Raw genomic sequence first — 23,027 nt, 5'->3', positions numbered from 1 at the left:
TTCTTGAAAATAAATATAAGTTGTTTATCAACTTTATCTTAAATATTGATTATGATACATCTTTTAAGAAAGAATAGCCTTTTCCAAAGGAATCCTGTCTGTTTTCTTGACCATTTGGCCAAACTTGGTGAAAACTATCAAACTTATTAATAAGGTATTTTCATATGAAGACTGGCTTTCCATTAGGGGTATTGTCAAACAAAGGGTAAGTAATTATAATTACGACTTCTAACCAAGTCCTAAGCCAAACAATTTCCCTACAAAGAATGCCAAAGTCGTTTTGGTCGGGTAAAAAAAAGTATCATTTAGCTGCTTATTGAGAGTCTGAAGAAAATGTGAGGCTTCCAAGGTACATTGCTGAACGCCCCACCCAAAGTGTTCCAATATATCAGTCTTCTCCAGTTTGGCCAATGTATCGACATCCTGTGGGAGCTCAGTTGAGTAAGTAATCACTGAATTGCCAACATTATATCGCATACCATTTGCATCAGCTCCTTTATGAAATGTCGTCCAGACACTTGTTGATCCTAGCACGACGTTTTCTTTCCAAAAGTGGTTTCATGATCTTACGATATTGATAAGTAAGCGACGTAGCCTATGGCGGCATTGATGATGATGCCATTTCGTCTCCTCGCCGAGTACATTAGCAGGTCGAGATGATTTCACTGACTGACATGGTCTCAAGCAAAGCTTTCAACATCCAACATCCAGAGTGTAGCAACACCATTGAGTTGAAACAAACTTAATTTCCCTTTGTACATTTCATTTTCTCATCCACTGTAAGTACTTCTTTCCCAGTCAGTGTCAAGAGCGGCAGTTGGATATACATAATTCTGTCTCCGATATCTGGCACTTGTGTTCTCCTCTCGGCTTCTGTGGGCAATCAAGCGCAACGTCGAGAAAGAGTTGAAGTTACAGCATCAACTTTTGTCTTTCTTGTTGGGTGGTGATCTTTCGTCACTCGAGGCTGGGCAAATGGCCTTTTTGTGTCTCTCTGTCCCTCTCTCTCTTTCTATCTCCATTTCGGTGTGTCTTTGCCTTCTTCTCTTGTGCTTAGAGTTTCCCACGCTTTAGCAAATGTTGCACACGAGATGAGACTGAAACGCGTAGCTGGGTCGACTGCGACAATATCTTTGGCGCTCGTAAATGGTGTGTACATCGAGACGAGAGTGGGAAGTAAAAGGGGGAAAATTGGTTTAAATAAAGGGGGAAACCAACATACATACATAGCTAACACATGTTTTCTTAAGTTGTCTTCGTTTAAGAAAACACCAAATTATAATTGAGAGTTGGGCTCGATTACTTCAGTTTCCTTTTGATAATACAAATTTAGCTGATTTTATTCAAGAAATTTGTCTAAAAAAATATCAGTTTTGAAAAGGCTTATACAATTATCGAGATTCCATTTTCATTGGGAAGGGGGGAGCTGATGAATTTTCCAGAATTTTAAACAACCGTCAACCAATTCCGCACAAGTCAGAGCTCATTAACAATGATGATGCTGACAAGTTGTCAGAGACATTGGGGGTATCTCTCCCCACACAAAACACAATCACAATACCCGGCACGAACTTTGGCAAGCGTGAGAAATTGAAGGGGGAAGTGTCTCCAGCTCGAGTACGAGTCGAAGGGCCCCCACAGAGAGCGAAACAGCTTTGTTTCGCGCCAAAAATGTGAAAAGCCCCAAACACTGCGTTGGGCCCTTTTATAGAATTGGAATGAAGATGCAACAAAGATTGACTTATTACTGGGTCACTTGCATAGAGAGAGGAATTTACCTAATTCTTTTGTTTCGGTTTCGGTTTTATAAGACGGAAGTCCCAAAATAGAAACAAATGTATCGATTAGCCTCCCGAGCATACAGATGTGTGTACGTACGTATGGCACTTGTTTGACCCCATACCACAAAACACTTTACTCAATATGTGGGAAACTCATTCTCAGTCAAACACACAATGGCTAATTGTCGTTGAGGGTTGTGCCCCTCTCTCTCTCTCTCTCTCTCTCTGCCACTCTGTCGTTCCCTTCTTTTTTGTCTTAGTCTCTAGTTTTTCAAAATTACTTTTTAGAATATCAAATCCAAGAGGCGACACACTTAGGAATGAAAACAGTCTGCCGCACACGCGTATAAAACCGAGACTTGAACTGAAAACTGATCTCAACGCGGCCTTGCTGATTGACATTGGTACAAAATACAGTGAAAAATGTGTAAATTTCTTGTTATTTCACAACAAGTGGAATGATTTTTAAGAACAAAAGAAAGATTCTTTATAGGAAACATAAACATTTCATATAGGGGCTAAGATAAGATGTTGGCCATTGCAATTCTGGTGTCTGTTGGTGAAAGGACTTGGTGGTTCTAGAGTTTAAAAGATGCTTCTACAGAAGGGACCTTAGACCGGCTCGAGTAATTGTTGATATCTTGTTCACTTTTTGTTAGGAAAGACTGCAAGCAATAATTTTAAATCAATAATTTTTGAAGGTTTCGAAGCACTGTGCTTGGTACTTCTATATAGTCTAATGCCCTAGCAACATAGTTGTGTGACTCCTAAGTTGATCATTAAATATATTTAAATGTTGGCAGGATCAGATGGATAAGAGGAGAGTAAGAATGGATGGAGGTAATACAACTGATTTTAACCGCCTTCTCCTTACCCATCGTTTACTATTCTCTGTCTCTGTCGTTCTCCCTATGTTTACTCGCCCTGGATCGATATGACGGCAAGGAATATTTTATTCCCAAGCAGCCAAAAATAGATGAAAAATTTTAACGCACTTGAAGTGCACTTTGAAACACATCTTGATGCTCAAATAAATCCACAAAAAGGCATGACAGGCATGTGATAATACAAATACAAATACATTACATGCAACAACACAGCAGGCAGTAGGCCGTAGGCGCAGGGGAAGAGTGAGGGATGGTGACCAGGAAGGCAGAGAACTGTGTGTGCGTGTGTTTGTGTATGTGTGTGAGGAGTTCAAGTGCATGCCATGACACAGACACGCTCAGTTGGAATGTGCCTGTGTCTTTTCTCATTCCTTCTGTATGTAAGTGTTTGTGTGTGTGTGTGTGTGTGTGTGTGCTGCAAAGTGTTTTTTCCCAGACGCTATTTATAACAATATCTAAATGTACATATATATATTTGTTTGTTCATTTGTTCAATCGCACAGATTATGAGCATTCACTTTTGCATCTGCATCTTCATATGCCTAAGTTGCAATTGTAACTGTTAATATTAAAAAATCGATTGACTGATCAATTCAGTCGTCCTTCATTCCATTTGGTTGAGCTTAAAGGCGCCAAAATGTATGCAAAAGAAGTCCAAAACAAGTTCCTACCCTAAGCAGTATTAATGGACAAGGTTCTCTTTATCGATCTTGAAATAAATCCTAAAATAACATCCATCATCCATCCCCTCAACCCTTCGTAATAGTTTTTAATACAGAATAGTCTTAATTAGACTTTGGACTACTGAGCGAAACTGGTTTGTTGTTAACTAAATTGTTTAAACAATAACTAGCTAGTAGTTAAGAGATTGAGATTTTAACACATTTTAAACAAATTTGAATCATTAATTGAATAAAATTTATAGATATTTTCGAAGTAGCTAAATATTTCAATGACAAACAGTATCGGACTGGAAAAGAGATATTCGTCTATATAAGTCAATGGAACTTTTGGCTGCGATCGAAAATATGGCCCGAATCATTTAAAGCCGTGAGTTATCAGGTCAAAAAGATGAATAGAAATATGTGAACTAGACGACAAATCGAATTATTCATAAAAAAACTTCAATTAATTTGCCTTTTTTTTATACATATTTGTGAACCTGCTCTCTAAGGACAACTGGTAACTGGAAAAAGGGCGCCAAAACTATTGAAATATTTTCTGGGATTTCAAATATCGAAGTTGCTGCCCTGCCGCAGCGAAAGTGTTGCAGTTGCACACATCGAGAATGAGTGAGAGAGCGCAACAGAGCGAGAAAGAGGGAGATAGAGAGAGAGATATCTATATTTAGTTTGCTGGCACATGTGTTGGCCAAAGGCTTTGTAATGAGAGCAAAAAATAGAACTCCACTTGAGCAATGAAGACTCATAAAGCGAAGTTGAAGTACACACAGAGTTATGTTTTATTTTTAATTTTCCAAAAAAAAAAAAAATGAAAACGAAATAAGAACAAGAACAACTACAATAGCAACAGCAACAAGCAGACCAGCATATTGGCTCTTGTTGTAGACATTGTTCTCACCCCTCTCTCTTTCACTCAGTCTGTCTCTCTCTATTTTGGTGGAAAGAATTCATATAAGAGGCAGATAATTTTACCAATTTCCAACAGTCTTTGCTTGCCTCTCTTAGTGTTTAGTTCGGTCAAAGAAAACTCATACAAATGGGTGTCATATACAAGATACTTAAACAGCAACGGCAGCAGCAGCAACAACAACAGCAGCAGCAACAGCATCAACTAGAGCAGCAGCAAATATTTCGCAAAAATTTCAATATGGATATAAATTTAAGTTCGAGTACAAAATGCAAAGTTCAAGCAGCTATCAAACAGAGACAACAACAGAAACATGAATATCTAAAGAGGGAACAGTATCAAGAGCCAGACGAGTCACAGGATCAGGAACACGAACACGAGGAGCACGATGGTCACGAACAGGATAAGATGGCAGAACAACAATTGCAGCAACTTTGTCGATTTCTAGCTGAAAATGCGGCACGTAAAAAGGTACAAATTTTCATTTGGGTCTTACTGACTTGCATACTCATTCAGAACCATTCTTTCTTGCAGCGTCAACGCTTGAAATTGCAATACCACCAATTGGATTTACCCTTGCAACAAGATCAAGAACAACTGCGACCACTTTCTCAACTTCCACATAACGATAACGATATGGACTTAGATCTGATCGATATTGATCAGTTGCAGCATGCCAAAAACCCTTCGGCTCCAAGAGATAGTATTCTATTGAAAATTCGTCATCAGATCTTTGAGCGCAAACGACGACGGCAACGGCAACTGGCCGAGCTAGTGCAGCAGAGGATGGTAGTTTGGCGGCCTTGGTAGGAGACGAACCAACACCAGAAACAGAGTGATCCACTCATTTGAAACTAGTCTTAGTAATGTTTAGCTCGATAAGAAAACGCTGTATTATTCCTTTATATTGCTATGTGATCTTCACAGTGGCCGCTCTTCCATTTGCCTATATTTTATAGATATAAATATATACTATTTTTTTTGTTTTCTGTAATTACACTTGAATAAGTTTAATTTTAAGGTTGATCAAATGAAAATAAACTGTTCCACACGGATAAACTCAAATTGAGGGAGATTTTTGTTAGTTTTTCATTTGCTTTATTTATTGAACATTGACACCAATTAAAATTGTTTATGCATATTGTATATTTCATTTTGTTTTTGTTAATGCAGATCGTTTAGTTTTTTTTTGGTTAAATTTGATGCTTTCTCATTTATTACTTTCTTTTTTGGACTCTCCTCAGCTCAATCATCAGAGGGGAGAGTTCTGTTTGTTTTGGGCATACTTAGAATTGAATTTGACATCTATATGAATGAAGTATAAATATCTACATATGTGTATACATATATGTATATTGTATATAGTATCTGTAGGTTTAAGTATCAATATCCACTATTCGCCTTGGTGTCATCAATTTTCTTTTCCTCTCCGTCTTTGCTATCAATTCATTTGAGCTGAGCTCTCTCTCAAAAAAAAAAGGAGGAAACAAAATTTAAGTATCAACGTAAATCGGACTTAAGTTCTACAGAATATAATATACACATAGATGTGTGTATAAGATTCTTTTTTATAGATTTGCACACAGATTTGTGTCATTATCCATATATATATATATTGTTTTCTTTGGTTTTAACTTCATTCCTAGGTACACACATTTAGTTGGGTTTTTGTTTTGGGTTTTTTTTTGTTCTCTACGTTTGGTTTGTCGATTTGAATCAAAGGGGGTGGATTGAAGAATTCCAAATTCTTCTCTCGAACTTATGCAATGTTAACTTAAATTCTTTTAAAATTAATTTAACAATAAAATGTTCAATTTGTTTATTTTTTAATCTTTAACTTAAGACATTTATTCGTCAGACGAAGGTTTTTGTTTTTGTTTTGGTTTGGTTTTCATTTGGTTTTCTTTGCACGCTCATTTAAATGCTAAAATATCATCAATCGATAATATAATATATATATAAATATATTTTGACTTCTATATAAATACATCCGTTTACATAAATATCATCCATATATGTATGTATATAGAGTATGTATGTATGTTGTATGTCTGTATGTATAATACGTATGTATATTCAATCATGTCTTCTGTCTGTCATCATTCTTGTCATTTGGAAATGCTTCTAAAAACTAGAGTATACGAGCTCATATCTTCATACACATTCATCATTACATCATTTTCTGGCCATCTTAATTATGTATATCTGTGTGTGTGTGTGTGTGTGTGTGTGTGTGTCTGTGTTTGGTAGTAAATATGGCTTTGTATCTTAGGAATACGTATACATCGATATTTAATTTAATTTCATTTCTATTTCGTACTATTCTTGTCTCAAGTTGTCTAAGCTAAGCTCATTTGCTTTGGCCATCAATCGAAATGCAATACATTTAGTATATAGTATATATTGATAGATGATCGCAAGCTGAATATACAGGATTACTGCTAGTTATCTATCTATCTAAAGAACTTATGGTTAATTGTTACGCAAAAAAAAGAAAGAACGAAAACCGATACAAAAATGATTCTTTAGAGCAAACATTTAACGATTACAGATCAAATTTTATCTCTTACGATCGAGTCTACAGTTTATGTCAGCCATTTAACTTAAGTTTAATGAGACAATCCAACAATCGCACATAGCACACAAAACACATTTATAAGGATAGTTTGTTTTTTCTTGAACACATGAATGCCATTAAAACTAATTGCCTACACAGACATAGACATAGACGCATAGAAATATGCCTTGTCGTATTAATTTGTATATCCTTTCGATCCTTGATGATATACCTTAAAATGAATAGGTTTCGGTTGCGGCTCTCAATTTAGCAGGGAAATGCCAATGGGTTAGACGGGTCAGAATAAGACGAATGGACGAATGGTGGTCAGTGGTGGAGTGGAAGTGGGGGCTAAATACTGCTCGAACGTCCCAATCCGGATGTTGTATTTGTAATGTGATGATGACATCGATTCGCCGGATTTAGCTTATTAAATCGCACCATTGGGACACCTTTTGTGGTCTGGAAGGGGGAGGATTTGGGTGGATATGGTTTTGGTCTTGATCTGGATCTGGGTTTGGGTCTGGGTCTGGGTCTGGGTCTGAGTCTGATTGTGAGACAAAGTCTGTGGAGTAGGTGCTGGTGTGGCAGCTGTGGCCGCTGTGGCCGGTGGACTAGCACTCACCTCAGCCTGCTGATTATGATGCTGATGATGGTGATGATGATGATGATGGTGGTGATGATGATGGTTATCAATTTGATGACAGAATTTACTCTTCAGCCAGGGCCATTTAATGGTGCGCATTAATGTATTCCGGAAATCCTCACTAAACAGGCAGTAGATGTAAAACGTCAACGAATAGTTGATCAATTCCAATAAATTGGCGCTGGCACGAAACACCTGAAACGGAAAGCTTGGATAGACCTCCGATGCGATCGTCATATGCAATATGGCCATCGGTGAGACGCACACCAGAAACAGTATGGAAGTGCTGCCCAATAGCAGGAACAAACGACGTTCTTCGGCAAATTTACGGGGATCATCGTCCTTCACATAGTTGGCATGAGCTCGGCTCAGTACCATCTGACGGCGTCGTTCGCAGGTGCTGCGATACACCAGCATGATCCTCAAATTCAGGCCACCAATTATGCATGTGGGTATCAGCTTGAAGATCACCTCAAGCATTATTTTATAGACGCGATAGAAGAGCGTCTGCTGGTATATCGTATTGTCCCTTCTCAGATAGACAGGCTCATTCGAGGCCAGCATGCACTTGATCAATTCGCCGCGGAAAATGCTTGGCAAGTATATGATGAAGGTCACGAAACATGTCAGAAATACCACGACCCTGGAAAAAGAAGCAAACAAACAGAATGTGCACTCATTACGCCATGTGTTTTGTCCTCTTGGCCGCATTCGTTACTCACACTGGGGGACCCATCACAGGACGGGTGAAGCCCGGATGGCATACAGATACATATCGTTCAACAGTGAGTACCAGAAGCATCATAACACCCACACCTGCATATTAAACATCAAGTTTGAGAGCATTAGTTGAGAGTTAGTTAGTTACTTTAAGAATGGGCACATATCTGCCTATGAAAGAAATTAAAATTCAACTGTTTCTACTTTTTAGTTTTTTTAGTCAATTATTATTCAAATGAAAAGAAATGACATCATGCATTTAGATTTAGTTAGTTTTAGTTATTTCAATTGGTTTAAGTTTAAGCAAGTTTGAGCAGCTCAGAAGCAATGGAGTTGTTAAGTTCCTCTAATTGCTTAACGTCCGGTGGGTTTCCTTCCTTAGATGTGGCCTGGTTCGGCTTAAAAAATGTCTGCAACAGTGATTTGGCCAGATTTGAGATTCCTGCATTCTCGTTCTGTTGTAGAGCCTGCAATTTAGTCAGTCCATAGACTTCCAGCAGCTGCACACAAAGGTTTTGTGTGCCAGTGAAACTCTTAGCCAGTTCGAATAGACGTTCCAGTCCCTTAAGGACAACGGTAAGAGTGAAAGTATCCTTCGCATCCAACAGACGAATGAACGGGCGTAAGATCTTGTGGTTAGTTATAAGATGAGCGAGTTGCCGGGGAGTCCCATTGGCTACTACAGTATATACTATATAGGCGGCGTCCGACTTGTTCTCAGAGTGCTTCTTTTCTATCATTCTTTGGATTCGATAGAAAATGCCAGCCTCAATAACAGCCTGAATACGCTGCTGACTTCCGGAAGTGATATTACCCACTGCCAGGGAGGCTATTTTTACAATTTTACGATCCTGGTGTTGGAGTAGAGTTTTCAGTATCTCTACGACACCAAAAGCAAGAACCGCATTGATCTGTTCATTCGTACCCATGACTAGAACTCCGACACAATGGAGGGCTGCCAACACAATCTTTGGGTTGTCATTTCCCAAAAGATTTACCAGACGAGGCGCTGCCCCAGTGTCCAACACTGATTGAATCCTTTGTTCAGTTTCAACGTCCATAATATGGAGTAAAGTGAGGCAAGTAACTTCGACTGTATCAGCACGTGGACTTAGTAGAAGTTGCGACAGCATGGGCAGTAAACGTTTCACCTTCTCGAACGGTGGCGATGGGAATTCATTGTTGCACAGACCCATCATGAGAGTCACAACATAAATCATTGATGGCAATCCTTCATAGTCTTGGAGTCCCACAATGACATCGATGACACCAATTTCGATCATCTCATTGCGAGCAACACACGAGTCGAAGGCAATAATGGTCAATGCCCAGGCAGCACGTTCCTTTAGTTTGAATCCAGCCGATTGCAATAGGACAAGCAGCAGAGGCAGTGCATCATGCTTAATCACACTGCTGGTCGGATTAAGAGTACCCAGCGTAATGAAGGCCAATAGCCGGGCGGCTTCATCCTGCACTTGGGGAGGGTTCTCCTCTTGAAGCAAGTCCACGCATTTAAATGCCAAGTTCTTCAAATCTTCCATGGGTAGACTATCCCTCACCTCGGGGTTTTCGCGGATCATTTTCATAACCTCTATTTGCTCCTGCTCGTCTTGGCTGTTCAAGGCTGCCATTATTTCATCAATGGACATCTCTGGGGATTCCGTGGGTTCATTTTCATTGTTAACAGGATTTTCCTCATAGGCCATTTTCAGTTTTTTTTTTTTTTTTATAATTTGGTTAAAACCTTTGCAAGACAACTTTTCCTATTGGGTCCAGAAAAAGAAAGAACTATATGACTTGCAGTTGTATCCAGGGTCGAACTAACAGTCTGGCCACATGCCAAGGGCTGCAGATTTTTAATCGAGGATTACGGCATTACCAAAAAAAAATTTTTTTTTTTTTTTGTTAGTTTTAGTTAGTCTGGAATAGGCTGGAGATCTAGATTCCAGGTGATGGTTAAAAAAAAGTAATGATCTGTTTACATAAAGTGCGTTCGCCAGAATGATCGATTACTTCACCTATCGCGTGACTATCGTGACACTATCATCACTAGCAACCATAAACAATAAAAAAAACAGATGTGACACCGATTTGTAAGCAATTTGTAAATAATACTTATGCAAATACATGAAGAATAGAAACTAGATACTATTTTTCAATTTACATTTCATAAAGGAAAGTAATGATTTGCTAATAATAATCTCTACTGAGATCCATGGCCACCAGGGATCACATTTGTAAGTTTAACGGAATTTGCCTTTGATAAAGGGACTTTTTTGAAGGGTAGCAGACAAAGGATAAAAGCTTTGAAAGCTTTACCACTTACCCAAACATCCGTTGCCCAAATAAAGCTCCAAATGGGCCGTATAAAAAGCTGGTCCGAACTCCTCCCATTGTCCTCGATCCTTGTGAACCAGCATACGAATGCCAAATGGTATGGCAAAGACAATGGCAAGCAGCGCCGCCGTGGAATACGCTGAAAATAGCAGAAAGCAGATTCAGGATAATGGATAAAGGGATAAATTGAAAATGTAAACTGACAACGCTTGGGTTTTTTATGGCTATGGCTTTATGGCAAACATAATTATGGTGTCATCATTTCCGCTTGACCCGTCGCCACTCAAAATGGGTTCCTGTTACTTTTGTTTGCCATTTCATCTTTGGATTTGTTTTTTTCTGTTCATTTTTAGTGCTGTTCTTATTCTTTTTGCAGATGCTACTATTGATTTATAATATCGTTTATGGCTCTATAATTACACTATCACTTATATCACATAACTCTTAATGCCTCTTGTGGACATTCCATGCTTTGACGACCATTACATGAGTCTACTTCTGCTTCCTGCCACAAATTCTCGGCCATATATAGTAGATACATACACACACACACACACACACACACAGATATATGAATGTTATGTTGACCATCTAATTGGGCACAAACACACAGTCAAGCACATCGCGTCAATATAAATGTCAGTCAAGTGTCTGTCACTTGATTTGCTCATCAGTATTGCTGCTCCCTCCTCTTCCACACGCTCCTCCATCATCCAATATTATCTCCCTTTTGTTCCTGTCCCTTGATGGGCATACCAAATTATACAAATCTTTCTTGTTGTTTGCTGTCAACACATACAAGAAAATTTCTACTAGACATTTTGAGCTGTTGGCTAAAGGAAATGGCTTAAAGGATTGCACAACTTCCAACTGTGTCCATGTGTGTGTGTGTGTGTGTGTGTGTGTATCTTGTGTTTGTTTATAGCTATTGGCAAATTTCTTCGAATGGCTCAAATTACAAACGTCTTCTTCTTCCTTTTCTTTAAGATAAGGCAAGCGCAAATAGATTTATGGCTTCTATACGTTAACTGAGATTTGGATTATCACCTTAATATGTATAATTAAAATTTTTATAATTTCTTCTAACAAAGAACGACTTTATGATACCCTATAAGACAAAGGGACAAATTTCACAGCAACTCCTGGTCAAGAAGAAGAATATTCAAAAGATGCTAAGGACTCTAAGATCGATTACTTTATATTGCATCGTTTGTCTTTCTTTGGAAGAGGACACATAATTTTCTTATCTACCTCATATAAGCTTTTCATGTGATTCAAACGACTTCTCTGTCCTTTTTTATAGGGTAGGCAAATTACATAATTTAATTGATTTACTTTTTATCTTTACCTCCCACCCATTTCTTGGGGCCACCATTGTAGGAATTCAACTTGGATTTCCCTAGATGATCATAAAGCATTTTGCGTATCTTATTGTTAGTGTGAATTTTGTTGTTGTTGGTATTTCTGGTTTCAAGTGGCAAGAACTGGGAATACGCCTACTATAGGGGCCAAGCCCCTCCCTCCGGTCCCACTTGATGTCGCATATAGAGAGTAAGCTAAGCTGAACAGAGAACTTTTTGGTGGCAATGACCGCCAAATGGCAATAAAATTAATAATAATAAAAAATAAAGAGTAAATATATATACATATATGTGGCTATGAAAAGGCTGCCGGCTGGAAAATATTTTTGTTATTTTAATAAAAATGTGGCATCACAACAAGATGCTGGGAGCTCTCTGATTTCCTACATGGAGAAAGGAGGGGAACCTCTTCACAATTTTATTTACTGCCATTTGAATTGGGGCAAAACTCTTTTCAGTTCGCCTTTTTGCATTTGCACAGGGCAATCAATTATGCGGCTGCCGCTCGAGCATTTTACGTTTCGCATTTTTTATTTTCTGGGGTTTTTTGTCGGTTTTCTCTGTTTCGGCGTCGTTTCGTTTCGTTACGTTACGTTACGGTTCAGTTTTGTTTTATTTTTGTTTGGCTTCCTGTTTTTTTGGTATCTTCATTCTGTTCCGTAGTCACATGACTGATAGATGAGGATAAAAAATTGCCAGCATGCTGTGACAAGTTCCTTTTACTAGCCTCCTCGGTCTGTTTACCCCTCGATCTCCATATTCTTTCCATTCTTTCTTGCTTGCTTCCTTCCTTTTGGCTAATACTCTATAAAAAAGAAGCATAAAGGCTCACCAACATAAGCCATATGTCTTTAGGGTCACATTGGTAACCATTTAGAGTCTTAGGATGATAAGATTTTTGAAAACTTGAATTCGTAGATACTTTCAAATGGCTTTACGTTCTAATGAAATCGAAAGAGCATTTACAAGTCGCGCTCTGTGCCTTCTGCATTTAGAGTCTGAGAGTCTGTCTTCCTGGGTGTAAGGAATGGATGGGCTGCTCATTAATCAATTAAAATGCCATAAAGCAAACGAGTGCCTAATAGAGTTAACATACCACCCACCCCACTGTCCCCCTCCGCAATCCTTCCTGCCGTCATCCCTATTTGTTCATGTCCCTGTGGCCGTCCAATAAGGAAGCTGAAGACACAAGTAGAACTCCGTGAGCTTAGGCAATGGCTTTGCATAAATTTACGTAGCTCCGTTTAATGAAATCAACTTTCACTTTGGTGGGAAAGATGGGCTTGGCTGCCATGTGCAGACAATAGAGTTGAGTAAAACTGATTAGATGCTAAACTCATATATATGATAATTATATGATTCAATTCGGAAACTATACAAAAGAATGGAGTCATTCCTCACATCAGAAAAGGAGCAGGAACCCGGTTTTAGCTCGTTTGAGTTGTAGATCTCTCAAATAATTAAAAATGTTCCCTCGATATCGATAAGATTTATTATAATGTCACTCACCTCTCATATAGATGTAGGCAGTGCCACGCATGTTGCGTCTAGTGAGTACAATTAGATTGAGCACATTACCGATGATGCCCATTGTGCAGATGATGGGCAATAGGAGACCGTAACAATATTCTCGTAAGGATTCGGTACGGGGATCCTCCACATCCTGTGAACCAAAAAGAAGAGAGAGAGAGGAAGAAAATAAACGCTTAATTCTTTTTTTCTCTTGCCATATAGAGAATAGGTAGCAAAAAGTCGTAAATCATTGCCACCTCTCAGTCAGTCAGTGGACTGACTGACTCACTCCCGAACCGACTGACTGACTGAATGGCAGGTCCTTGATTCTGGTGGCTGTGGCTTGAATATGTGCAGATTTGCGTTGTAGGTTATGGAAATGGCTATGGCCGGATGTAAGTTCGGATGCCACTGATAAAAATTCAATAGTCAACTTGACACTTTTATTTATTTCTAACTGTGACTTCTCTCGCACCCATTGTTAATATGTTTTTGCGTGATTTTTAGTTAGTTTTCTATCATTTCTTCATACATATTTTCTCCCTACCCCTTATGCCTTTGCCAATGCATCTCATTTGTCTTTTTTTTCTGTTCTGTTTTCTCTTATTTTTGGTTTATTTTTTGTTGTTTTGCCTACTTTATACTTTTTATTCCAGTGAAAACTTGCAAACAAAGCAGCTTTTGGTTGGCGTCCTTGTTGACGTCGTCGTCGTCGTCGTCCTTACATGCTGGTAAACTTTTTCAACGTGCTGTGCTCTGAAATGAGTTATTTCATGTCCATTGTCCCCCCCTCTTCTGCCGCCTGCTGCCCACGCTGCTAGGGAGTAAAAAAACCATTTCACAGCGGGCAGCTTTTAGTCATTGATTGGGTTATACAAGAGTTTATATATACATATATGTATAAGCATTTATGATTTATGAACCAAATGGTATTTAATGTACGATTATAGAGAGAGGCCAGCATCGCTATTAAACTTTTCAATCGTGCCAAGACTTTGCAAGCCACACCAGAAAGGACTGAAGGACACATTTCACTCACCCTATAGAAATCATCACGCAAATCGCTACCAAACACGGATGTTTCATTTGATGCAGTAGCCAGAAGGACATCGTTGGTGCTACTCAGATTGGCGCCCCAAATGAATGAGCAATAGGCGGGATCCTCTTCCGTGTTGTAAAGTCTTGTTATCATAGTTTTTTTCTCCTTTATCCTTTCGGTTGTTTGCTGTTGCTGCTGCTGCCTCGGTCTTCTTGCTCTGGGTCCTTGAGCAGGTTCAATTTGTTTAAGTAAAGAAAAGAAATTGCGTGTAATAGTGCTCTCTAAAGGAGGGTGGGTGGTAGGCTCCTCACAGGGCGAAACAATGGAACAGAGGAACATATTATTTAAATAGGAGCAACGAGCAAACAGAAGGAGCCCCAAAAACGGAAGTGTGCGAGAAGCAGACGCGACTAGCGGAAACGGAAGCGTTCACTTCTACAGTTGGCGATAAAACACAAGACCAAAACTAAAATGTAAAAGGAAAAACACCGAAATGAGAGGCAACAAACCAACTCCTCTCCTCCCCCACACATCTGCGTACAGCAAAAAAAGAGAAGCAAACAAACAATTGATGCTTTGATTGCGAGTGAGTACCCGGCATATAAAAACAAATCAACGAAAAGAAGAAAATTGTAGGCGTAAAAATAAAATGCTGGAAATAATTGCGGGCTCTAAATAAGTTGGAAATGAATGGGAAACGATAGAAAATAAAGCTCCAACAGTTGTCACAGCCATCATCGTCATCATCATCAGCGTCATTATTATCATCTTTGACTTAAAGTCGAAAGCAGAGACGATATTTATGGCTGAGTAATTTCGAGGCTTAAAGGCAAAATCAAATTCAAAAGTATCCACGAAAGCATTAAATAATTTTGCCCCCTAAAAAGATCTCAGTCCTTGGTATTTCAAATGAATGTTGGTTTCTTTGAATTTGGTTCGCTTTAGAGCTCTCGATTAGCAATTAAAGTAATCAAATCTTCTGCTATTGGAATTCGTTTTGAATTTAATTTTAATAATTTACGACAATTCACTCACCTGATTATTGCTGTTTGATTGGCTATGATTGATTCGTTTATCTAAACGTTCAGTTTTGCATTAATTTGTGGTATAATTTGCCGGCCAACGCACTTCGCCATTTGGTTCATAGAATCTTTGCAATTGAAATGCTCGATCCACAGTCGAGCAAATTCCGGTTGAATGATTGAAACGACCCTGACGGATAATTGCATATTGCATTTTGATTTTATGGCCAAAGCTGCTTTCCACATAGATAAAAAGAAAAGGCCAACGAAACAAATGAAAAATAATTTATGAAATTATATTGCAAGGAAATGGCAATAGAAATATGTACATATATACCTCTACATACATACATATATTCTTTTTTATTTGTATTTTATTATGCGACAAGGACCTGAAAAACCCCAAACCCATATACGAACTCAAACTCGAACCGTGAACACAAACATCTAAAAACCAAAAGCTCATGGCATGTGTCACATTATTGACGTGTGGCAAAAACGAGCAACAGAGAGAGAGAGAGAGAGAGAGATGACAAGTGGTGGGAGAGGTGGCAACAGGTGTGTTTTATTTGTCCACCCACAAACAGAACAGAATACACCGCCCACTTTCTAAGCGCTAAAATCAACGTTGACAGGCGACAGAGTTTCGTATAGAATATATTTTTTGATAAATTGCCTCGACGCGTCTCATAACCTGCCAGCAGGCAATCGTCTTTCAGTCTCTCTCTCTATATATATATATGAAATCTTTAAAGAATAAACAAAGGCGCGTTTCTCGCCAAGGTAAAGACTTTAAAAACAAATTTATTTTAGCCCTTAATGGATTTCGTCTTATGTCTGTGTGAATAGCAACAACAAAATATATTTGAAGAAAGAGTGAAAGCATCGATCTCTGATTGGATTATATGTACATATGTATGTATATAAGTATGTGCTACACACTATTTCGACTATTCGAATATTTCGACTATTTGGCACAATTTTGCATATCACACATACGCACTGTGGCACTAGCAACTTAGCACCTCAACTCAACTCAGTCCGACTCAACCAACCAACCACCTCGCCAGTTTAGGTGACACAAACATGACACAAACTTAATTTCCCCAAGGCAAACATAAAAGCTGTTCCTCTATTCCAGTGTGTGCCTTTTCCTGTTTCCTCTGACTCTATCCTGCTCCTCCATCGAAGGACACTTCAAAAGACTACTGCTGAGCTACCTGAGGAGTCGCTGTGGAGCCCAAATGCAAGAAATCTCCCACATGGTCTCATGGCATGCTTGTTGCTAAAGTGAAGATTGTTCATTACCTTTTCCTATCTAATTTCAACACCAAAAACCTAAAGTATATTTGAGTAAGTTTAGATCCATTCACTTACTTTATTAATAAATCTAAAGGCCGAGGCGAATGATTGGCGAACAGTTGTGGTTGAAAAATGCGAATGCCTAGTTCAAAGGATTAGAAAGGGAAACCCATTGGTTGCATATAATGGGGTCTCACTGTAATTGGTAAATATGCCGCATAATTTATGCTTGCGATTATCATAATAATTCGGCACAGACCAGTCGAAATTGTGACACACACGAACACATAGATGACTGATCCAAGAGAAGGAAGAAGATATGGGGAAAATTGTGTGTGTGTTTGTCAGTATGTGTGTGTGTGTGTGTCGTGGTTGAATGGTGTAGGCGTTGTCTTTGGTTTTGTGTGTTTGCTGAGCACTTACTATTATTGCGGTTTAGTTTTCATCCGGTAAATAAATAAGGGCCCCAAAATCTTAGCTCATACTACCGCACCCTTTGGCATTCCCCCGCCACCGCCACCGCCAGAATGCACCCTTTTTTACCCATTCGTTTTTTGCAAATTTTTTTGAGGTTTGTTGTATTTTCTGTGTGTTTTTTTTTCGTTTTGGCTAACAAACAACAGTTTGTCATTTAAACAAACACATGTGAATGACTTTGCCGGTTTATCTTCTTCCTTTCTGCTCGTTTTTTTTGGCGAAAAGGACGTTGGAGCGAGACGCAACGTTAGCCTAATGGATAACTCTCTCTTTCACTCGCTTAGTTTGACTCACTCAGTCCCTGTCGGGGCATGATTAATGCCTTTGTTTACATTTCCCATCTCACTTTTCCTCCGACCCCCTCCAGCCGGGAAAATTTTTCTATTTTCCTTTCGTTTTTTTTTTCTCCGGTTGCGTTTGGTTTTTGGGCCTGCCAGTCGAATGATATGTTTAACAAAAAAAGTTTAACGCAAATTAAGTCAAACTGGCAGCGCTTAACGATGTGCGACATAGATGAATATCACCCCATCTCTTTCACTCGTTCGCTCCTTCTCACTCTCTTCCTATCACCATCTTTCTATACATGTGAGTGTGTGTGTGCTGGCCCTTAGACAACCCACTGTGTGAGCAGTTTTATCCATTCGAAGCAGCAGTTGAAACCCGTCAACGCCTTCTTTGCCCACCCAACTAAACAGCAGCAACAACAACAAAAACAACAACGAAAATTGAACAACTCTGGCTTTAATTTACAAACACGCACACACACACACACACACACGCTCACACACACAAACAAAAACGATGTTGGTCTTTCAACCAAGCGACCAACAGGCATTGGGACAACCGAGACAGAGACAGAGAAAGAGACCAAAACCAGGATCAAGACCATGACCAGGATATGTAGGGACACTCACAGACACACACCCACACTGACACACACACCTCGTGGCACAGAAAATTAAGTTTGCTACAGATTGTTCAGATTGTTGTTTATTTGGTTTTTGCTTAAAGGAAATCAACTGAAGGCAAAGTTTAAGTGGATTTCTTCGTTTGGCCAAAAAGCGGCAACAGGAGGACAATGGGCTAAATGAGAAGCTAATGTGATTGAAAGCCAAAGTAAATAATTTCTTCAAATTCGAACCTAGTAACCTTTAATCGATGACACTATATATATTGATAAACATAAATTGTCACAACTTGATTTGAGTTAAAGAGCTCAAAACTTTTGGAGAAGTTTACAGACTTGAAATGATGAAAATATGGCACTTAAATTTCCCCCCTTTGATTGACCCATTATTATTGGCGACCCCGAATTGGTCAGAAACTGTTAGGCAAGTATTCTTGAGATTATTATTTCAATGATTTGATTTAGTTTTAGTACTCGATCTAAATCAAATAAATTTCATCATATCCTGAAAAGTAGGCAACATTTTCTACCGTCTATCTTAATCTGATGGAAAATCTGAAATGCATCAGCATAAAACTTTCTTTTAAATGGCTAACTAAGGTATATTCAATTGTAATCTACAATCTGTTCTTCATACATATATTTGTATGAGTGTGTATGTGTGTGAGAGTGTGGCTGACCATTAAATTTCGTAATTTTTGCTTCTTATTCTTTGGTTTTTTTTCCGGCTATTATCTTGATAATTTTTGCTCGGCTTTTGCCTTGCGCCCACTTAGTCAGTTTTAAGGATATTTTCAAAGCTGTTTGCTTTTAATTACGCTAACCATTAAGTTCTTTAATTAAAAAATGTGTTGAGCAAAACACAAAACAACACCCAACCAAAAAAAAAAAAAATGTATATATATGTAAAAGGAAACGTTAATCGAAGGTCGAGGTCGAAGTGGAGTTCGAGGACGAGGTCGAGGTCATGGTTGACGTTGAAGTTGAAGTTGTCTTAAATGGGAGTTCTATTTTGGAGTGAATACTTTTGTGGTGGTCGCGCGTGCGCCAGTCGATTAATTTTCAATTTAAATTTACATTTATATGCAAAGCATTAGCGACAATGGCAAAAGGAGTCAGCCCCATAAATTGGCCTGACCAGTCGAACGAACGTTGACGTTGTCGCTACGCAGTTATCGAAATTGCTTAACGACATTTTCGTCGTGCTCCTTTTGCCATTTGAATCAAGATAAGCATGCAAAGTGTTTTTTTTCTTTCGGTTGTTGTTGTGGGCCAGTGTCCTTACGTGTCCCTACGTCCGGCCGCCTGAGGAACGGCCTCAATGTGGGGCCAGGGTCAATAAAATGCGATTTGTCTTTAGGGCATGCCTGCTGTCGCCTGCTGATTGTCGTTTAGCATTTTTCCTTTCCGGAATTCGAGACCTCCCAAAAGAAAAAAAAAAAAACATGTCGATGAAAAGGAAATATTTAGAAAGTAATTTCATAGAAATAACACAACAATAGACTTGAGCCAGAGACACGTGAAGCATATGTAAATTATAGACATTGTTAGGAGCCATTCATTAATTCGGTCTTAAATCATCTTCTCATCTATGTTATCTTATATATTGATAATTGGGTTCAATATAAATGAATAAATCAATTGTTTTCTTCTCAACTAAATTTTAAATTGAAAAAATATTGTCTTCACAAAAGAAATCAAAAGAAAATCAAGATTAGATTTTTTGTGTTTGAGAATTAGTTGGAAAGACAATTGTTGTACTTTCTTATAGATAGGCCTCTCTCTGTGCTTTTATTTGGCTTAAACTCAAAGCCAAAGTCATTTATAGTTGTTGTCCTTAATATTGTTGTTGGCTTTTGTTGTTGTTGTTGTTGTTGTATTTTTCTTTCTCTTGCCATGAATCGAATGTTTGTCCTTCGGCAAAAGTGAAACGTGACTTTTGCCGCCTCTGAACTGAACTGCAATCCCCATTGGGGTTGAATCGTTGGTGGGAAGAAGGGAGGAGGGTTGTGGGGAAGAGGATTTGTGAATCAGTTTTGCTGTTGTTGTTGTTGTTGTTGTGCACGCATAACTTGTAATAACACGCTGACCCCGACAGCAACCAAAGCACCCGCAACCGCACCAGAACCAGCACCCGCACCCATTCACCCCACCCCACCCCACTCCCATCTATTCACACTCACGCTGAGAAAAGGACAAAAAACTGCACTCAAAATGAAAATGAAATGTCAACTTACCCACACACACACACACAGACACAGAAATGCACAGAGCAAGAGGAAGATAGTGTGTGTGAGAGGAGAGAGAGAGCGCGCGAAAGAGACTGTGAGAGGTGGGAGGGAGGGAGAGGGATCAACACACACAGACCCCACAAAGGCGAGACAAGGCGTACGAAGGGCAATGATGACGTCGACGTCGACGTTTACAATCCTCCTGATGCTGCTGCTGCGGCTGATGCTGTTTCTGCTGCTGCTGAGGTGCAGCAACACGTTGTTGTTCTTGTTGTTATTGTTGTTGACGTTATTTTGCACTTTAGCAGAAAAACTTCACCGAAACACACAAAAAAAAAACAAACAAACAAACAAACAAACAAGACAAAAAATCACCAGCACCAGAGCAACAAACAGAAAAACAAACAAAAAACAAACAACAAAAAATATGGCAACTTTTCTTTTTGGTTTTTACTTTTGCGCTTTTCGCTTTTTCCTTTCTGCGTTTTTGTTTTTCTTTATCTTTACTTTTTGTTTTCACTTTTCTTTTCTTTTAATTGGCAATGTTCCCGACGGGTGGGCAGTGTTGGTTGTAGGCGTGGCAGTTATAACGTTACGTTTAAGTCGACTAAAACAAGAACAACAAAAGACAATAAAGTTAACGCAGTTAATAAAACAAACAACATCAAAGTGCACTCAACATCCCTCAAAAATAGAGTTTTCCTGGCGAGGCCAAAGTTTGTTTGTTTTAAAAAAGAAAAAAAAAAACTAACTCTTTAGCATTTTTGTTTTGTTTTTTAGTCACAATTTACACACAGTTTTTGAACTGTAAAAAAAAAACACAAAATGAATAATAAACAAAAGTTAAAAATAAGAAGAAATTCACTTTAATGTTTTTCCTTTTCTTTTTATAAATTTAATAGAATTTTTGACTAGTTTTATTGTTGTTGTTGTTGTTGTTTTTTTTGTATTTTTTGTTGGCTGATGCGTCGGCTTTCTGCTTACTTCAGCTGGCTTACTTGGCCTGGCTATGCGGTTGATTCTCGTTTTCAAAATAAAACTGCTGACTACTGAATGGCAACTGCTGCTGCTGTTGCTGCTGTTGCTGATGTTGCCGTTGCTGTTGTTGCTGATGGTTCAAGGCACTTCCATGCCGTTCGACTGCTCGCTGGCAACTGAATGGCTACTGGCCAAGGCTGAGACTCTTATCCTCATTGAAAGTACCCAACATGGAAAGCTTTCAACCATTTGAAATTGAATGAGCGGGGAAATTTTAACAGTGTTCAACAAGATACTAACATTTACCAACTAACATAGATTCCAAGTTTGGTTTGGCTATTTTGGTTTAGAATTTTGTCATTTTGATGCTATTTTAGTGCAAAATTAATAGAAGACCATGAGTTCAATGCTCAAAACAAGACAAATTTCATAGAATTGTCAGAATAATTTAAGACTAAAAACTGATTACTTCATTTCATTTGTTGGGAGGTTGTTCGGACTCTTCAAACAGCAAGTTTTAAAAAAAGTAAATATGCTAAAGTGAAGTTAGTTAGTTAACTTAGTTCAATTACCTTCAGGCTAGAAAAGAATATCTTAGAATTTGCTTTGCAGTAATTGAAAGATACTAAAGAAAGTGTTCCCTAATGAGTAGCTTATAAGGGACATTGAAGGGATGTCCTTTTATTTTGTAGAAATTAAAATGAACATTTTCCAAGAAAATTGTCAACAACATAAAAGAAAAATGCTAAACCCATGCTGATTTCTTGAATTGATTAATATTTTTGCCCTTAACGTCTCTAACTTGTCTAAATTGGTATTTAATAAGGAAACCAAAACCATTGCAAAGTATATATATATGTGTGTGTGTGTGTGTGTGTGTAGTCAGTATTTTTCCCAGTCTATATTGGCATTTTCATTTCATTTGAATCGCATAACAGGCAATATTTGTTATCGATATACCTATTTGGAAAGAGGAGCGGCCTCGACAGCCTCATCCCGGCAAACCGCCAACCCGACAAACCGCCACCCCCATCAGACATTGCGGTTGCCTGCAAGTGATACTCTTTGTCTACTCCAACCACTCCTAGTGCTCGAATCTCGCCCTGCCCCCTCGTAATGCCGCCCCTACTTGGTTGTTGGCCCAAACCGCATGGTTAAGCTTCTGCCTCCTCCTTGACGCCTGGCGCCGCCTTTGCATCCCCCGGCCGATTGCCGATTGCCTACTGCCGACTGCCGACTGGGCGGCATCTTTATCATTTCAGTTGGCATATTTCTTTCTCATTCAAGAACAGGCGAGGGCAACAACAATCGTTTCACAGGCACAAGTAACAACGCATAAAATCAAAACAAATACCACACGGCGATGGTCGCAGATGCAGATGTTGGTCCATATAATACGCACATACATACATACATATATAATATCTGGTTTGTTGTGCCACCGCAAAGCAGGTCATGGGTGTGGGAAGTGCGAATGGAACTTGAACTGATACTAGGGTACTGGAGGAACTGCGACTAAAGCTGTTAAGCTGGTGCTTATCTTCTTTTGGTTTTTCTTTAAGCCTTTTGTCGGTCTTACGGATTCTGCGTATTGACATGCTCTTGTATTTCTTTCAGTGTACCAATGTTACTTATCCTCTTGTTGTCTCTCTCTCTCTCTCTCTCGCTCGCTCTCTGTCC

The 23,027-nt window shown here is 38.9% G+C and overlaps 3 protein-coding genes across 8 annotated transcripts; 1 reads left to right on the top strand and 2 right to left on the bottom strand.

Annotated features, from left to right (window-relative positions):
- Positions 1-4,339: 4,339 nt before the first annotated feature.
- Him (Holes in muscle) lies at positions 4,340-5,068 on the top strand. The gene is made up of 2 exons (XM_068303768.1): positions 4,340-4,729; positions 4,793-5,068. Exons 1-2 carry the CDS (start codon positions 4,388-4,390, stop codon positions 5,066-5,068), a joined length of 618 nt encoding a protein of 205 aa, XP_068159869.1. The 5' UTR covers positions 4,340-4,387.
- A 1,788-nt stretch (positions 5,069-6,856) lies between these two features.
- Positions 6,857-21,508, bottom strand: LOC137586510 (probable G-protein coupled receptor B0563.6). Of its 6 annotated transcripts, XM_068302583.1 has the most exons (8): positions 20,506-21,206; positions 15,466-15,685; positions 14,431-14,654; positions 13,389-13,542; positions 10,508-10,657; positions 8,184-8,277; positions 7,497-8,104; positions 6,857-7,297 (listed from the first exon to the last, which is right to left on the bottom strand). In XM_068302583.1, exons 3-8 carry the CDS (start codon positions 14,581-14,583, stop codon positions 7,167-7,169), a joined length of 1,290 nt encoding a protein of 429 aa, XP_068158684.1. In that variant the 5' UTR covers positions 14,584-14,654; positions 15,466-15,685; positions 20,506-21,206; the 3' UTR covers positions 6,857-7,166. The 6 variants fall into 6 exon arrangements, with proteins under 6 accessions (XP_068158684.1, XP_068158680.1, XP_068158681.1 ...); XM_068302579.1 differs by lacking the exon at positions 20,506-21,206 and adding an exon at positions 21,368-21,508 and having other exon boundaries at positions 6,857-8,104; XM_068302580.1 differs by lacking the exon at positions 20,506-21,206 and adding an exon at positions 21,354-21,502 and having other exon boundaries at positions 6,857-8,104.
- On the bottom strand, positions 8,481-9,979 carry LOC137582984 (importin subunit alpha-like). The gene has a single exon (XM_068297827.1). It carries the CDS (start codon positions 9,885-9,887, stop codon positions 8,481-8,483), a length of 1,407 nt encoding a protein of 468 aa, XP_068153928.1. The 5' UTR covers positions 9,888-9,979.
- Positions 21,509-23,027: the final 1,519 nt, after the last annotated feature.

The sequence above is a fragment of the Drosophila tropicalis genome, unplaced genomic scaffold (assembly GCF_018151085.1).
Source record: "Drosophila tropicalis isolate 14030-0801.00 unplaced genomic scaffold, ASM1815108v1 contig_158, whole genome shotgun sequence".
Lineage (NCBI taxonomy): Eukaryota > Metazoa > Arthropoda > Insecta > Diptera > Drosophilidae > Drosophila > Drosophila tropicalis.
Note: the sequence above shows the minus strand (reverse complement) of the source record. Positions and strands in the feature narration are given on the sequence as shown.